Below are 17,169 nucleotides of genomic sequence, written 5' to 3'. Positions count from 1 at the left end.
TTCAGCTTACTTAGGTAAAACACAGTAAAGTGCATTAAGCTTAAGCCAACATCTCAATTTTTACATATGTATATAAATCCATACAATCACCACCCAGATCAAGACCTAAAACATTTCCAGCATTCCAGAAGTTTCCTTCATGCCTTTCCCAGTCAATCCCCATCCTCAGAGAGAACTACTATTCTGGCCTCAGTTGCTGTTAATTAGTTCTGTCTGCTCTTAAACTTCAGAGAAGTGGACTTGTACAATTTTAGCCTTTTGTGTTTGGCTTCTTTTACTCAATGTGATGGTCATGAGATATCTCTGTGTTGTTGAACGTCTGAGATTTTGTTCATTTTATTGCTCCATAGTATTCCATTGAATGAATATCCAGCAATCTGCTTATGCATTTTCTAGTTGACGGCCATTGGGGTTATTTCCAGTTTTGTGCTAGTGTGACTATAGCTATTATGAACATTCTTGTACATGTCTTTTGGTGAACATGTGTACTCATTTCTCTTGGATATATACCTAGAAGTGTGTAGGCACGTTTTTGTCTTAGTAGCTACCACCCAACAGTTCTCCAGAGTGGTTGCATCAAGGGAGTTTTGACTTTAGCCTGAGGAAGACTGGAAACAGTGGGATGAAATTTACATTTTACTCTGGCATCCCCTATGGAAGATGGGTGAGACTGTAGACAGACTAGTAAGGAACCACAGACTAGGAGTAATAGACCAGGTGAGGGATGATGAGGCCCTGAGTTCTGGAGGCTTGCATGGAGGGAGAGGATGGTTCTGAGAGATGATAAGAAGATAGACTTGACACAGTTGTTTGCATGTAGTAGGGAGGGAATGGAGTCTAGGATGGCCGCCAGGTCTCTGATTTGGTGTTGGCAGAATGGTGGCACCCTTCTCTGAGAGAGGGAGCACTTAGAAAGGAGCAGGTTTGAGGCAGAAGATGAGCTCTTTTTTGAACATCTTGAATCTGAGAGACCTATGTGAGATCAAGGTGGAGGTATCCAGTAAGCAATTGGATACATGGAACTGAAGTTATGGGAAGAGATCCAAGCTGGAGATTTCTGTTATGGAAACAAGGGAATGGGTGAACTTTCAGGAAGGGGGTGTAGAAAGAGGATCCCAGAAAGATGATTGAGAAGGCATTTCCTGAGAGGTAGGAGAAAAATCAGGAGCTTGGCCTGCTGTGATGAAAATCCAGGGAAAAGGAGTTTCCAAAAAGAGTTTCCAAAAGCTGCTGAGAAATAAAAAAAGATGGGCATTGAAAGGGGTCCGGTGAATACAGAGTTTAACCTAGCCATACATGGTGCAGAGGCACCCAGGGTCTTCTGTCTCCACAGTCTTTCTGTGCTAGAAGCCCACACGGGTGAGATGGGCTGATTGGGGCTATCTTCCCTCTCAGGTCTTGTTCACTGGCCTCTCAGCCTGAGGCAAGGGAGAAGGAGAGGAGGAGGGAGATACAGCCTCAGTCTAGGGACAGTGGCTGTGGCCTCTCAGAGAAGTTTGTGGAGACCTCAGCTGGACAATAGAGGGCAGATGGCAGCTAGTGCAGGGCTCACCAAGTCCCTCCTGACATTGGAACACTGAAAACATTGACATTTGAACACAAATTTCCCCTGGAGCCTTTCCCCTATGGAAATTTCCAGTTGTAAACCATACTGACTTTAATCTGAAGTGTCAGAAAGGTTGCCCAGGAGTCTGGGAGCCAACCAGCTGAAAGCACATTTGTGTGGAAGTCGGGGCAAACAAAATAGGATTCAGAACATTTTTTGAGATTTGCGCCAGTGGTGAACTTTTCCAGGAAACATGACAAAACTGACCCTCTTAAGCAAAACACTGGGTCTTATCATAATTAATTTGTATTCTTCCTGAAACATAAACTTGGGGAAATGGTGAAGGGAAAGAACAGCACATGTCTTATTTCTTTACCAGGCACAAGGGGCTGGAGGAGGCTCCCATAGAGTTTAATGGGCAGCTTTATGTATTTCTATGCTTTGACTGGAGCTAAAGAGGTCTGTGCCACACAATGGGCAGTTTCTAGTTGGATTTTAAAAGAAAATAACTTTGATCATTTCAAAAGCAATGAAGCCTGATGCAGCGAAGAGAAAAGAAAGCGGTAATTTATGGCTACCATTAAGGACACAAAGACAAAGGCGGAGGGAACATTTCACTAAGTGAAGATTTACAAATGTGTAAAAACCATCCTTATGACTAAAAATAGCGGAGTGTCTCTCGGTACCAAACAAAAGGGGATAGGAGGGAGGGGCAAAGACAGAAAGAGGGATGCAACCTGCCTGCCTTCACTGGGGATGAAAAGGTCAAAAGAAAAACAATCACAGAAAAGTTATTTTCTCAGATTCTCCATCAGGCAGCAGCACTAACAATGAAGGCCCAAAGAGGCAGTCTTCACCTAGGCCCATGGGCATGGGAAGGACAGGGGCCGCAGTCGGGGTGTAGTGCTACAGAGTGGAGAGCTCTGGGAAGGGCATGGACCCCAGGAAGACATGTTTTTGTGCATGAGTTAGGTGGGTATTTTTTGTGATGTTTATTTTTTTTCTGATTACCAAAGGTGTGTTTGTGTGTGTGAATAGATAGATCTATATATACACTATTCATATATATTCATTATTGAATTTTCTCCTGTAAATATATACACACATACACATACGTATGTATGTATGTATGTATGTATGTATGTATGTATGTATGTATATTTACAGGAGAAAATTGGATAAAGAGGAGCTCTGATTAAAGCCACTCAGTATTTTCTTGCATCTCGAAATTGTAGCGGCATTTGTTCCTGGAGTGATGCTGAGTGTAGTGGGCTCTGTCATCCGTGGCAAGGGGGGTATGGGAAGTCCCTGTATACATGGGTTCCCTTGTAAGGACTGTCTTGCTTGGAAGGCCAGCTCACATTTGCCACCTGCATCTGCAGCTGGCCCAATCTGACATTATGAGTTCAGGTGGTCATAGATACCATCTGTGCCTCAGGCAAAATTGGTGGTTTCTTGTCCTTGGTGCTCACCTTTGACCTCTAGCCCCCTTCCCTTCACGTTTTGGCTGCCCTGTACATACACGTTGAACTAGTGTTCAGTGAGATGAGCATCTTCTGCTGTGATTCCTGGCCCATTAGTGCACCAGAGAGGCACAGTCTAAGCAAGTGCCTCAGTGGGACAGGTGGGACACTGCCTGGGGCTGGGGATCACAGAAGGCTTGGGCTGGACAGAATGGAGAAGGGTGCAGAGTGTGTGTGAAGGTGAGCAGGGAAGCTGGGGTTGTCTCCCCTGAATCTCCTGAGGGTCCAACCACATTACTCACCCCAAGTGGAGAGGTGGGAAAGCCCCACAGGTGGCCTTGGAGTTCAGGGAGTATAGGATTCTGAGCTACACAGGACACTTTCTGGGAGCCTCGAGTCTGAATATTTCAGGCCAGAGTGCTATTTGTCCTCACAAAGAGGGCCTGGGTCAAGTTGTAGGGCACTGCAAACAGGCAGAGCACGAGGCTCTGAGGGCTGGAACGGAGCAGCGGGGGTGCAGGAGCAGCGGGTTTGGCGACGGGGCCTGCACTGGGGACGCTGACAGCCGCCCTCCGGCCACCACGGCCGCGCCCCCTCCACCCCGAGCCCGGAGGGGGAAGGGAGGGGGACGGGAGGGGAGGCACTGCCCCCCGCGCCGCCCGCCCCGGCCCGGGGAGGACCGTGTGAAAATGAGGCCGGGGCTCGGGGGCCGGGCGGGGCCGGGCCGGGGGTGTCAGAGCGCGGCGGGCAGCGCGCCCGCACACACCTCCCGGAGCCGCCGCCACGCTCGCCGCCTCTGCCCGCAGCCGCCGCGCCATCCATGGGGGTCTTGGGCCGCGGCTGCCCTGGGACGGCCGGGGCGCTGCTGCCGCTGCTGCTGCCGCTGCTGCTGACCGCGGCCGTCCCGCCCGGCCGGAGCCGCGCCCCAGGGCCGCCTGAGGGTGAGTGTCCGCACCTCCGGAGCCTCGGGGACGCACCTGGCAGGGGCATGCGGAGCCGGCGGCGGGAAGGGGTCCCGGGTCCCCTGGTGGGGTCGCGCCGCGCTGGCCCGCCCCGGGCTCGTCTGCGGAAGCTCCGCGTGGCCCCCGCTCCCCTGGGGCCTCACCCGCGGGCCAGGCCACGGAACCACCACCGCTTGGGCTAGAGGCCCAGGGCCTGAGTGCTGCGGCCCGGCCTCGGACACGGGGGTAATGACAGTTCCCAGCCCGGTCCCGCCGCCCGGGGTCCCTGGAGAGCGCTTGCTAGTCAGACTCTTACCCGCTGAGAAAGACGGAGGGCACCGGAGTCACCGGGGTCCGGCTCCTCATTGTGTAGATGGGGAAACTGAGGGCCCCGGGCGGGGTACGTCCGTGAGGTCTCGGCAGCTTTGCTCCTTCTTTTCTTCTGGGGCCGGGAAGTTCGGCCGGCTTCAGGGTTGGCTCCGGAGAGTTTTCTGCCGGTTGAGGATCCATCCGGGAATACCCCGTAAGCCGCAACAAACCTGGGTTTTTTGTTTTGTTTCGTTTTGTTTTGTTTTCTGCTGCCAGAGAAAAGTACTCTGGACGTTCTGTATTAACAGGACTCATAATATTTTCAAAACTTTTGTTTTTAATTAACATCCTGGAGTGGTGTCAACCCAGGAAATACTTCCACCAAGGCCGGTTTCCAGGTTGAGAGGGTGAGCAGCTGGTTGATGGGGTGTGGGAACCATTCCCACTTTGCACCTCCATCTGAGGGCTGGGGATGGTGTGGTCAGAGCCCAGGGCAAGCTACTCCCCCATCCCCCAAACCCTGAGAAAGCTGACATTGCCTGGTTTTCACAGTGTTTTGTTTTGTTGCCAACCTGGTCTTTCCTTCAACAGGCATTTGTTATTGCCTACTCATGTGCCAGGCACTGTGCTTGGTATCAGGGACACCCACTCAGTCTGTAATCAAGACACCATTTAGAGGGGAGGTCAGGCAGGAAAACAGAGAGTGACAATTCTGTGTGATATGTGCTATGAAAGGAGATAAATATGGGAGCAGGTGGTGGAGGACACCCACCTACACTGGGGGATCATGGTAGGCTTCTTGGAGAAGGTGAGTGAAAAGGGTGTGTGTGTGGGGGGGGGGGATGTATTCTAGTCAAAGGGAACAGGCTGTGCCTGGGAAAGGAGCCTGGAAGTGGTATGGTTCATCCCGGGGTTCCCAAAGAGTTTAGCTGATGAGGAGTGAAGGGGGGGTTCTGGTGGGAGGTGAAGCTACCAGAGGACCAAGGCCGGATCACAGAGGGCTTGGGGCACCATACCAAGTGCTTGCTATGCTCTTTTGCAGATGTGGACGAGTGTGCCCAAGGGCTAGATGACTGCCACACCAATGCCCTCTGTCAGAATACACTCACCTCCTACAAGTGCTCCTGCAAGCCTGGCTACCGAGGGGACGGCAGGCAGTGTGAGGGTAAGTGACTGGGGTACCTGTGGTGAGTGGGCCAGCAGGTGAAGCTCCCTACCTCCTCAGCACTTGTAGTGACCACTCATGTTGGTAAAAGTGCTGCTCCTCTGCCTCCCCAGGTCATACCACCCACCCCCAAAATCCATTTCAGACCCTTAAAGCACTAGGAACATCAGGTCTTTCCTAGAGCTGATCATACAGTTTAATGTGGTTCTGAAATGTCCTTTTGTCTGGCTTGTGAAAAAGAAAAGAAGTGCTTTAGTATTTTTGGTGCCTATCAGTTTGGGAGCAGAAAGCCCCAATCAGGAGAGCTGTGCCTGCCAGGGAAGGGCCGATCCTGCGCCTCCCTGGGGCAGTTTACACCCTCGCCCAGGAGTCTGAGTGCAGGAGTCTTGCCCTCCACTCCTGGCTCTGGAGGCTCCATCTTGTTCTTGGCTTCAGGCTGGCATTGTGACCTCCCTAACTTTAGAGGTACACCAAGCGCCAGCCTTATTTGAAGCTGCATGTTCACCCTGGAAAGATGTAGGCAGAGGGATACCTTGAGCCCTTGGAGTTCCAGATCTTTGAGCTAAAGTCTGATCTCTGTCATCCTGTGTTCTGGGCCAGTGTCATGAATTCTGAAATTCAGAACTAGCCAGAGACTGGGTACTGAAAGGAGGAGGCTATTCCTGGGGATGGAAATCATGGCATGTTGGAACTGGCAGGGCTCTTCAGGGGAGCTCTGACATTCCTATCCCTCAGATGTGAGACCCTGAGGCCCCTGGGGAATTGAGAGGGGGGGCTTGTGGCCATAATAACACAGTTAAAAGAAAAGTGAAAGAAAGTCAGACGTCTACCCTATCTCTGTCCCTGGACCCATATCTCTTGTATTCACTCAGCCTCCTGATGTCCTTCTTTGGTGAGAAATCCTGATATTTATACTTTGTGCATGAGGAGCAAAACTTGCCTCTCCTATCAGAGGAGACATGCTCCTGGTCAGGTTCGTAGTAAATGGGGTTGGTAGTCTATCCTTAAAGCCCTTGTGTTTCTTCAAGTTCGTGTTTTCCCAGAGATAGGCAGCCATCTCTCACCGAAAGACTACCTCTCCCTGAGACATCTCTCTGCAGGTTCCTCCATACCACACTCTCACTGTATTAAATATTCTATTTACAGTACTGGAATTCACACATGTTGGTACCCTGCTTGGGGGAAAAATGTTCACTCTTTCACTGGTTTTCCAGTCACTGTATACTCTCTGGGGGTGGAGATGGGCAGAAACTGTGCTATGGTTTCTTTGAGTTAGAATACATATTGAATGACAAGTGGCAGGAATTTCCTTATTCTTAGCTGTTGGGCTTGACGTATGACACATGGAATTGAATTGCTGACAGTTTATAGCTGAAAAGCCTACTATTTAGCTTAAAATAACTAAAATGATTGACTGGAATTGTTGCTTTTATATATTTAAATTGGCTCTAAAATGATAATATGTATTATTGGTATAAAAGTCAAACAATACAGAAAATGTATGAAATAGTATCTTTTATTTATTTATTTTTAAGTTTACTTATTTATTTTGAAAGAGAGAGTGAGAGAGCATGCCATGAGTGGGGGAGGGAAAGAGAGAGAGAGGGAGAAAGAATCCCAAGCAAGCTCCCTGCTGTCAGCACTGCATCCTACCAGGGACTGATTGAAGGGCTTGATCTCAGGACTGTCTCAGGGCTCAATCTCACAAACCATGAGATCGCGACCTGAGCAGAAATCAAGAGTCTGATGCTTAACCAACTGAGCAACCCACGAGCCCCTAGAGGGATTTGATCTTTTAAATACTTGTAATACTTTTGAATACATATGAAGTTATGTTTTTTCATTATAAGAATTGATATGGTAGGAATTGACACAATAAGTGAATGTCCTGTGTTTCCTCACAATAAAATTAAGGTTATGCATTTGTAGTAATACACAAAGTAAAAGTAAAAGAAGCTTTTGTCAAGGCTACTATAGAAGTGCTATTATACACTTTTTAGTGCATTACATGGGGAGGAGACATATGATGTTAATATGTCCCACTACTGGTGATATTAACCTTGATCACCTGGTTAAGATGGTGCATCCTGAGGGGAAAAAAGTTACAAACAGAGATGGAGGCAAACCATAAGAGACTCTTAAATACAGAGAACAAACTGAGGGTTGATGGGTGGGGAGGGCAGGGAAAATGGGTGATAGGCATTGAGGAGAGCACTTGTTGGGATGAGCACTGGGTGCCGTATGTAAGTGATGAATCGTGGGAATCTGCTCCTGAAGCCAAGAGCACACCGTATACACTGTGTATTAGCTAACTTGGCAATAAATTATTAAAAAAAAAAAAGATGGTGCATCCTGGGTTTCTCTGTTGCAAAATTACTATTTTTTCTTTTTGCAATAACACATATCTTAGGGTAGATACATTCAGCCTGTGCTAATACTCTGTTACTTCTCAAGTCTTTTTTTTAAAAATCTTTTTAAAAAATGTTTGTTTATTTTTGAGAGAGAGAGAGACAGAGCACAAGCAGGGGAGGGGCAGAGTGAGAGGGAGACACAGAATCCGAAGTAGGCTCCAGGCTCTGAGCTGTCAGAGCAGAACCTGATGCAGGGCCCCAACCTACAAACCATGAGATCATGATCTGAGCTGAGCTTAGCCAACTGAGCCACACAGGAGCCCCTCTTCTCAAGTCTTTGCCCACTGATTTTGGCATCCAACTGTGGATCTTGTCTGCAACAATTATTACTATGATGTAATAATTGGTAATTTTGTATTTCCCTCATTCCATATACATCTATTAACTGAGATTCTTCTGTAAGGAAGACTTGTTGCTTCTCCCCCATTTATTTATGCATTGATTTATGTATTTATGCCAGTATGGACTGGTAGATATTTAATTATATGTATAGTTATTTATTTTGGGCTCAAATTGTTTCAGCTTTAGCCATTGGGAGCTCCTTCACATTGTTTCCTGTGTCCTTTTGACATGCCCCCATCCTTTTTGGGGGCAATTCTTTGTTTTCTGGTACCATAAGATACCACAGACTCATCTTGTATTTTCCCTTCCCAGCCCTGGAACCAACCACTTCTTTAAGGAGCCCTGGTTTCTTTTATTGGAAAATGGTATATAGAAACCAAGATCTGAATGCTTGGTGTTCTTACTGTTACTGGGATGTCACTGCTCCTAGGCTATCTCACTGCACAGAACTAGGAAACATATGTATGTATTCTAACCCACATATACACATTTATCTATATTTATTGCTTATATTTATCCATTTGTATATATATTAAAAACAATGACTTACACTGATGATGCTTTGGATTCCAAAACAATGCCACAAGATTCATTGAATCTCCCTCTTTGGTTATTCATAACTTCTTTTTCCAACAGTGAGAAAGGTGGCTCTCATTATCTGCAAGATAGTTACTTGTTTGTTGAATCCAAGTGTACACATAAATAATTTACAACACTATTAATCTATAGCCTTGCAAGTAAAACAGATTTACGAGAGTACAGTATCTCTTTGTAGCTATCTTTATTTTTAGCCTTACAACATTTAGTTAATATATTGGTTTTCAGAGTCACTTGGTGTTAGTACTTTTTTTTTCTACATTTCCTTCAGTGTGGTTGTTATTCATTTGTAATACAGTTGAGTTCATTTGTTTCTGTTTGTATCCTATTTTTTATGTGTTCTTCCCCCACCTCTGTATGCTAGATTATATATGTATGTACATAAGAAGATATGTATTTACTTATGTATATATGTATGTATTCATCTATGTATCACTATGGTGCTGAGAGTCAAAACTATATAAAAAGGCATACTCAGGGGCGCCTGGGTGGCTCAGTCGGTTAAGCGTCTGACTCTTGGTCTTGGTTCAGGTCATGATCTCACAGTTTGTGTCATTAAGCCCCACATTGGGCTCTGTGCTGACAGTGTGTAGTCTGCTTGAGATTCTCTCTCTCTCTCTCTCTCTCTCTCTCTCTCTCTCTCCCTCTCTCTCTCTCTTTCTCTCTCTCTATTTAAAGTTTAAATAAACTTTAAACATAAAATAGAATAAAATAAAATTAAATTAAATTAAAAGGCATACTCAGAGAAGTATTACTCCTTCTCCCTATTCTTGTTCCTCCGTTCCTCATTCCTCCTCTCTCTCTCTTTTTTAATGTTTGTTTGTTTGTTTGTTTGTTTATTTATTTATTTATTTATTTTGAAAGACAGAGAAAGAGACCATGCATGTGAGCAGGAGAGGGGCAGAGAGAGAGCAGGGGAGGGACTGTTGGGGCAGAGCCAGACGTGGGGCTCAATCTCACAAACTGTGAGATTGTGACCTGAACCAAAATCAAGAGTCCAATGCTTAAACCGACTGAGCCACCCAGGTGCCCCTCATTCCTTCTTTTCATCCTTTTCCCACATACCTTGGATTGATTACCAATCTTTTTTAGTTTCTGATTTATTCTCCTGCCTCCTAGATTTCTTTTGCAGCAAATGTGTAATTTTCCTTTTAACTACTTTAGTGAATTCTAATTTGTATACCATAAAAGACACCAATTCTAAATAAGTATAAAAATCAATGATTTTGAGTAAATTAGCTGAGTTGTGCAGCCATCACATAATCCACTTTTCAAACATTTCCCTTGTCTCAGTAAGATCCCTTATGCCCAGGTACAGTTAATCCTTATTCCCAGCCCCAGCTCCAGGCAGCCTCTAGTCTACTTTCTGTCTCTATAGATTGGCCTTTCTGGATATTTCATATAAATAGAATCATACAATATGTGGTCTTTTGTTTTTGGCTTTTTAAAAAAATTTTTTTTAAATGCTATTTTTTAATTTATTTTTGAGAGAGAGAGACAGAGCGTGAGTAGGGGAGGGGCAGAGAGAGACGGAGACACGGAATCTGAAGCAGGCTCCAGGCTCCAAGCTGTCAGCACAGCCCAACGTGGGGCTCGAACTCGTGAACCACAAGATCACGACCTGAGCTGAAGTTGGCTGCTTAGCCGACTGAGCTACCTAGACGCCCCTCACCCAGTATGTTTTTGAGGTTCATCCATGTTGTAGCCTGTACTGGCATTTTATTTTATTTTTTAATTGTTAACTAGTATTCTGTTGTATGGACATACTATATTTTGTTTATCCATTCACTAGTTGATGGACATTTGGCTTGTTTCTACTTTTGGGCTATTATAAGTAATGTTGCTATGAACATTTACCTGCAAAGTCTTTGTTATGTACATAATTTTTCATTTCTCTTGAATATATACCTAGGAGTGAACTTTCTAGATCACACATGGTAAATTTATGTTTAACCTTTTAAGAAACTGCTATACTGTGTCCAAAGTGGTGCCATCTTACATTGACATCAGCAGTATATAACGGTTCCCATTTCTCCACATCCTATTGTCTGTCTTTTTAAAAAATAACTATTTATTTATTTTTGAAAGAGAGAGAGAGAGAGAGAGTGCAAGTGGAGGCAGGCCAGAGAAGGATCTGAAGTGGGCTTGGCACTGACAGCACAGGGCCCGATCCATGCAGGGCTCAAACTCATGAACTGTGAGATCCTGACCTGAGCCAAAGTCAGACGCTTGTTTAACTGACTGAGCCACCCAGCCTCCCCTATTGTTTGTCTTTTTTTTTATCATAACTGTTCCTGTGAGTGTGAAATGGTATCTCACTGCAGTTTTAACTTGAATTCCCCTAATAATTAATGATGTCGGCCGTCTTTTCATATGCTTTTTACCCATTTGTATATCATCTTTGGGTGACATGTCTATTCAAATCTTTGCCCATTCGAAAATTGGATTGTTTGTCTTCTTTGTTGTAAGAGTCCTTTGTAAGTCCTTTATAACATATGTGATTTGCAAATATTTCCCACCAATCTGTGGCTTGTCTTTATTTTCATAAGTATAAAAGTTGTAAATTTTGATAAAGTCCAACTTATTAATTTTAAAATTTATGAATTGTGTGTTTGGTGTTGTATCTAAGAAATCTTTACCTAATCCAAGGTCTCAAGATTTTCTCATAAAAGTTTTATGTTTTCTCTTTAAAGTTTTATAGTTTAAGCTCTTATATTTGGGTCTCTGATCCATTTTGAGTTGATTTTTGTGGAGATATGAGGTAAGGGTCCAAATTCATCTTTTGCTGATGGATATTGTCTAAGCACCATTTGTTGAAAAGACTATCATTTCTCCCAACAAATTGGACAAGACAATCATTTGTCCCAACAAATTAGGCAAGAGTGCTAAAGCACTCTTATCTAAAATCAAGTGACCATAAATATAATGGTTTATTTCTGGACTCTATTCTGTTCCATTGATCTGTTTTTCTTTATGCCTGTATCACACTGTCTTGATAAGTATAGATTTTTGGTAAGTGAAAGTCCTCCAAATCTGTTCTCCTTCTTCAAAATTGTTTTGGTTCTTCTGAGTCTTTTGCGTTTCTATATAAATTGGATAAGCTTGTCAAGTTCTGTCAAAAAACATGCTGGAATTTCATGTGTGTGTTTTTTCATATTCCCTTATTTTTTTTCCCTGATAATAAACTACGGGTACTCTCACATTTTGATTTTTTAACTTAGTAGTATATCCTAGAAATCACCCTAAATCAGTTCATAGAAATCTTTCTCATTCTTTATTTTTTTAATTAATTAATTTTTAACAGCTGCACAGTATTGGATTGAATAAATGTACTGTAGTTCTTCAACTACTCTCTCCTATGTATGGGCATTTCGGTTGTTTCTAGTATTTTGTGATTACAAACAGTACTGCAGTGAATTACCTTGTGCATATTTATTTTCCTGTTGTTGGAGATGTATCTTGAGGCTAGAGTCCTAGAAGTGGGATGGCTGGTTGGAAGGTAAATACATTATATCTCCATGCTAAAGAAATGCCACCTGTCTGGCTTACTTCTGTTTTATTCCTCAGACATTGATGAATGTGAAAATGAATTCAACGGAGGCTGTGTCCATGACTGTTTGAATATTCCAGGCAATTATCGCTGTACTTGTTTTGATGGCTTCATGTTGGCTCATGATGGTCATAATTGTCTTGGTAAGGAAAACAGTTGGAAATCGCAATTCTACTCTACCTACCCTCCGGCACCCCACCCTTTTCTTTCCTTTGACAAAAACATACTCATTAAAACAAAAAGGGGATCAGAGACTTGTGTTTTCTGGCCCCCTCAAAATCATAGTCCCTGAGAGAAAACGAGGTAAAGTGCTTTGGTTTATATGTGATCATTCATAATGTAAATTCTCCATTAGTCTAAGGAGATGGACAACATCATTGTTACTACGTATTGACTTTCTAGCATTGACTTGTCACCTTTAAGATCTTTGATTTAATGCTGTAAGTATCTCTATTCTAGAATTAGGTAAAACTACTTATTCTGAAAATTCCAAATATGTGATTGGATTTCAGCCAGGTAACCCCACCTCCTTTTTTCTTGAAAGGCAAAGGAGTTCAAACAGAAACCTTCCATTAACATCATCCTATTATCCCACAAAACAGAAACATCTGTCGGAGTTTTAGTTCCTGAGTTACGGACTGCAAAGAGCATTGTTTACATTCGTTGCTTATGCCAGGAATAAACAGAATTCAGAAATAGCAAGCAACTGGATGGGGCTGGGTGTGGAATAGTCTTAGAGGATGCAGCACACTTGGCAGAAAGGTATTCATGGTCTGTTTGCATTTTAAGGCTGGTGTTATCAGTTGTGCAGGAGGACATCATGGGACACAGATGGCATCAGGGTCCTTTGATGCTGATGACCTTTTATGCGGTTAACCTGCTGATATCTGCTTGGCTGACCAAGGAGTAACTTGAACCAGGTCCTGACACAGAGTGGACAGCTACTGAGATGCTCCCTTATAGTACAGGGGGAATGGCCACTTGATTAAATGCTTTGAGATCAGCATAGATAAGTACAGACAGAACTTGTTTTTTGAGTGGTAGAGAAGGAGAGTCTTTCCAAAGTCTTTTGATTCTGGGAATCAATCCTTGTATGATGTTTATCCCGCTTCACTGTCACCTGGAACCCCATCCTGAAATAGATTCTGTCCCTTCCTATTTGTGCTCTGTGTGAGAGGTCAGTCTTTGGGTCAGACCACTTGGCTTTCCAAGCCTGTAGCTGTCAGGAAGATTTGATTGAGGGCTGGGGGCTCACTAACCCCTTTGCAGACTATCTAGGGCAGCCAGGCCTCAAAAAGACACTAGAGAGACCATCATGACAACAATAATCAATTGAGATTAATTAAAAACTGAACAAAATATGAAGTCACTTTCAGTGTGTAATATTTTGGGAAGCATGCAGTATGTTTGGAGGGTTTGGCTTTGTTTTTTACCATTATCTGGGGTAAATCTCACATGTCCTTTTGGTTTGCCAAAAGTGGCATTTTGGGAATTTATATCTAATGGCAGATCTAGTCATTACAGTTTTGCCTAAACCCCAAGTTGTGCTTGGGGGAATGTGTGAGATTCTTAAGAGCAACAGGCCAAACTATGCAGGGTTTAAGGACCTGGGCCAGCGTTGGGTCAGGTGGTTTTGAGGAAAGGCCAGTTCAGAAATCCTCAGCCCAGGAGTCTTTTCCTTGCCTTGTCTGCTAACACAGATATTTCAGCAGCCTCTCTCCATTCCCCCTCTTTGGGGTCTCTTTGTGGACTTGGTAGCAAGGATCTTCCTGACAGAAAGATCCTGAGTATCCACTGAGTGTATCCAAAGGGGCAAACGATTCTTTAAAGGAAGCCATGAGAAATAAAGTGATATAGTTAGAAGAGCAGGACCAGCAGATACAGAGATTTCTCTGCCATTTAGACTTGAAAGGGTTGAAGCATTTTGTGACAAGGAAGCTCAGAGCCAGAACTTTTCAGGAGTAGTACTTTCCTGTGTTCTCTGGGATGACCCCTTGCCTCTCCTCAGCCCCTTACCACATACTAGCTACAATATACCAGAATATACACAGTACAAATACTACTTAAATCTGGCACCAAACCCAGACTGCTCCAAGATCCTGAATGCCATTGAGCTTGAAAAACGAAATGTAGCTCTTCCACATATCTCACCTGCCTGAATTCAGTTTCCATTTTTTGAGTGTCTGGGGGTGCATTGTAGCTATTCAGTGTGGGGGCCGTGGTTCTCAACTCTGGCTGTGCGTTAGAATCACTGGAGAAGTTTAAAACAATACCACTGCCTAAGTCTCATCCAAGACTAGTTATATCAGTGTCTCAGGAGGTGGGGTCCAAGCATCTGGGTGCTAACATGCAGCCAGGGTGGAGAACCACTGTTTTGCAGTCTAGAGAAACTTGCCAGGCTAGTGATACCTCTTTGTGCATGTGAACACACACACTTTTGTATTAATTCAGTCAGAGTGTGTCACTTAATGGCACATTTCTAATTGCTTTGGAGAAAGGAATAGTGGGTTAAATGGAGGGTGGGTGGGTGATGGCTCAGAGGGGAGCACACCTTTACTCAAAACCAATCCAGGAATTGGTGTTCAGGGAAACAGATCTCTCCAGCTCACCATGAGTCCTCACCATGGAACACCTTGGCCAGGTGTGTTCCAGAGTAGCTCATCCTTTGGAATGTGCTCCCTTCACCCTTTGGCATAGAGAAGGGCAAGTTTGTTAGGCTTAAGGGGATGGCTCGGGTCCCATCAGTTTAGAAAGGCATCTGCCTGGTAGTGTGGGAGGATGCATGACTGTAAGATCAGAAACTTGAAACCAGATAACAGATATTTAAATGTGAATTTTCTTGTTATGGATGTGCCCAGAAGCTAATGATAGGCACATGGGAAATCAGGCTAGAGAAATAAATTGCTTTTATATCAGCCTTCTCCTTGAGTCTTTGTCATGTCTGAAATTTTTCTGGAAGTTTCCTCTTATTTGGCTCTAGTGATGCTGTGCTCTCCTGCTTTTTTGTTCATGCATTGAACAATTAATGTGCACCTGAAGTTCCAGGGCTATGCTAAATAAAACAAAGGTCTCTGTCCTCAAGGAGTTCACAGTCTAGTGGAGATGGATAGGTAAAAGATTTTGAGGGGTCCAAGGTACAAATTTAAAAAAAGAAGATTTTGAGAATACACTATGGTAAGTGTATTGGTAGAGCCATGCACAGAGTAATTTATGACACAGTGGAAGGAAAGTCCCCTAACTCCATCCTGGGGGGCACAGAAAGACAGATAGAGGAAGATTCACCCCCTTTCTGTCTTTCTGATGGCTCCTCTTCTGGGGCTTCTGCTGTCTCACCTACCTCCTGCTGCTAGTATTCTCCCGAATTCTACCTCTGGCTATGTGCTCTCTGCAACCCTTCTGTCCCTTCCCACACTCCTGCCTGGGGCTTTCTTATCTACATCCACCACTTTATAAGGCCACCACAAGTAAATGACTCTCAGAGGTGTCTTTACAACACCAGACTCAGGTTTCCCTCTGCTACTGGACCAAGGCCTGAATGTCAGCATCTCACATATATCACCTCCCTACCGTGGTGGGGGCCAACCACAGCCCCATCCCCATTTCCCTACCCAGCTCTGGTCTTCACCATGTTTCTCGGCCACCCTACCCGATGCCCATGTGGCTTTCCACCCTGCAGGCACCTTGCCCACAGTGCTTCTGTTTTTTCCTTCCTAGGCATCCCCTCAGCCAGGCCCCAGGCCCTGTCCCCGACTAGCACCAGCTGAGGCTATTTCAGGTTCACATGTGAAGCCAGGCTTTTGATTCTTCTCCTTCCTTGTGTCCTACCCTTGGCTATCACCTTATTCTTCCTAACTCCAGGATCTGGCCATGCCACCCTTGCTACAGTGGTTCCAACTGCCTCTTAGATTAAGAGACAGGTATTCAAGGTCCTCCACAGAGTGACCCAATCTATTCCCAGCTTTATCTCCTATAACTTCCCTGCATGTACCCATGCTCCAGCCAAACGAATGACTCACCCTTATCTGAACATGCTCCATGCTCCCCAGCATTTGTGCTATGCTCATACTCTTTCTTTTGTCCAGAATCCCTTCTCCTGATTTAGAACTGAAGACATCCCATCTTCCATCAGCTTTTCCATAAAACCCAACCTGATACCCCACAACCAGGTAGCCTCTTTTTCCTTTGTACCACCTTTTACTGTATCTCACAATTACTTGTACGTTTGTCTCTTTCCCTTTGCTGAAGGCCATGCTCCTAGAGCAAAAGAATTTGATCCTACTCATCTGTGTTTTACTGTCCCCTCTAGCACCATACTTTGGAAAGAGAAGGTGTTCAATAAATATTTACGGAATATATTATCTTGTATTCATGTGGAGGGCCTGCTTAAGTGAGCCCCAGAACTTTGTGGTCTTGGGTCCCTGCTAGCGTCAATTCTGAGAGTTTCTGTGATGCAGGGAAGGAAGAGGGACCTCATCTCTGCTTAGCGGGTGTCCTGAGATGCTGGGAGGGGTGGGCATTTGAAACAGTCACAAAAGCAAAGGCTAATCCTCCTCTCCCTCCAGATGTGGATGAGTGCCTGGAGAACAATGGCGGCTGCCAGCACACCTGTGTCAACGTCATGGGGAGCTACGAGTGCCGCTGCAAGGAGGGATTTTTCCTGAGTGACAATCAGCATACATGCATTCACCGCTCCGAAGGTGCCTCTGCTCTGCTGTGGGCCTGGGCAGGGGGGGAGGGTGCAGGGGGCAAGGAAACCCCTCACCCTGAGTGAGTTTAGAGGGGAAGTACGGAGTATAGACATTCTGGAGGCTTGTGGATGAATCTAGACCCTGCTACTGGGTGAAC

At 44.8% G+C, this 17,169-nt stretch overlaps 1 protein-coding gene across 4 annotated transcripts in view; it reads left to right on the top strand.

The window, feature by feature from the left end:
- The first annotated feature begins 3,829 nt into the window (after window positions 1-3,829).
- The window catches only part of SCUBE2 (signal peptide, CUB domain and EGF like domain containing 2), a 69,492-nt gene continuing 56,152 nt past the window's right edge, over window positions 3,830-17,169 (top strand). For all 4 annotated transcript variants that reach the window (XM_047071689.1, XM_047071687.1, XM_047071688.1 and 1 more), the window contains exons 1-4: window positions 3,830-3,950; window positions 5,302-5,424; window positions 12,342-12,467; window positions 16,887-17,021. In XM_047071689.1, coding sequence (XP_046927645.1) covers window positions 3,830-3,950; window positions 5,302-5,424; window positions 12,342-12,467; window positions 16,887-17,021 — 505 coding nt within the window. The remainder of the gene's footprint in view (window positions 3,951-5,301; window positions 5,425-12,341; window positions 12,468-16,886; window positions 17,022-17,169) is intronic.

This window comes from Lynx rufus, unplaced genomic scaffold (assembly GCF_022079265.1).
Source record: "Lynx rufus isolate CCGP_SWC_20201006 ecotype Redwood Valley unplaced genomic scaffold, mLynRuf1.p SCAF_9, whole genome shotgun sequence".
Taxonomy (NCBI): Eukaryota; Metazoa; Chordata; class Mammalia; order Carnivora; family Felidae; genus Lynx; species Lynx rufus.
The sequence above is the reverse complement of the archived record's forward strand: the minus strand, read 5'-3'. Positions and strand labels throughout refer to the sequence as shown.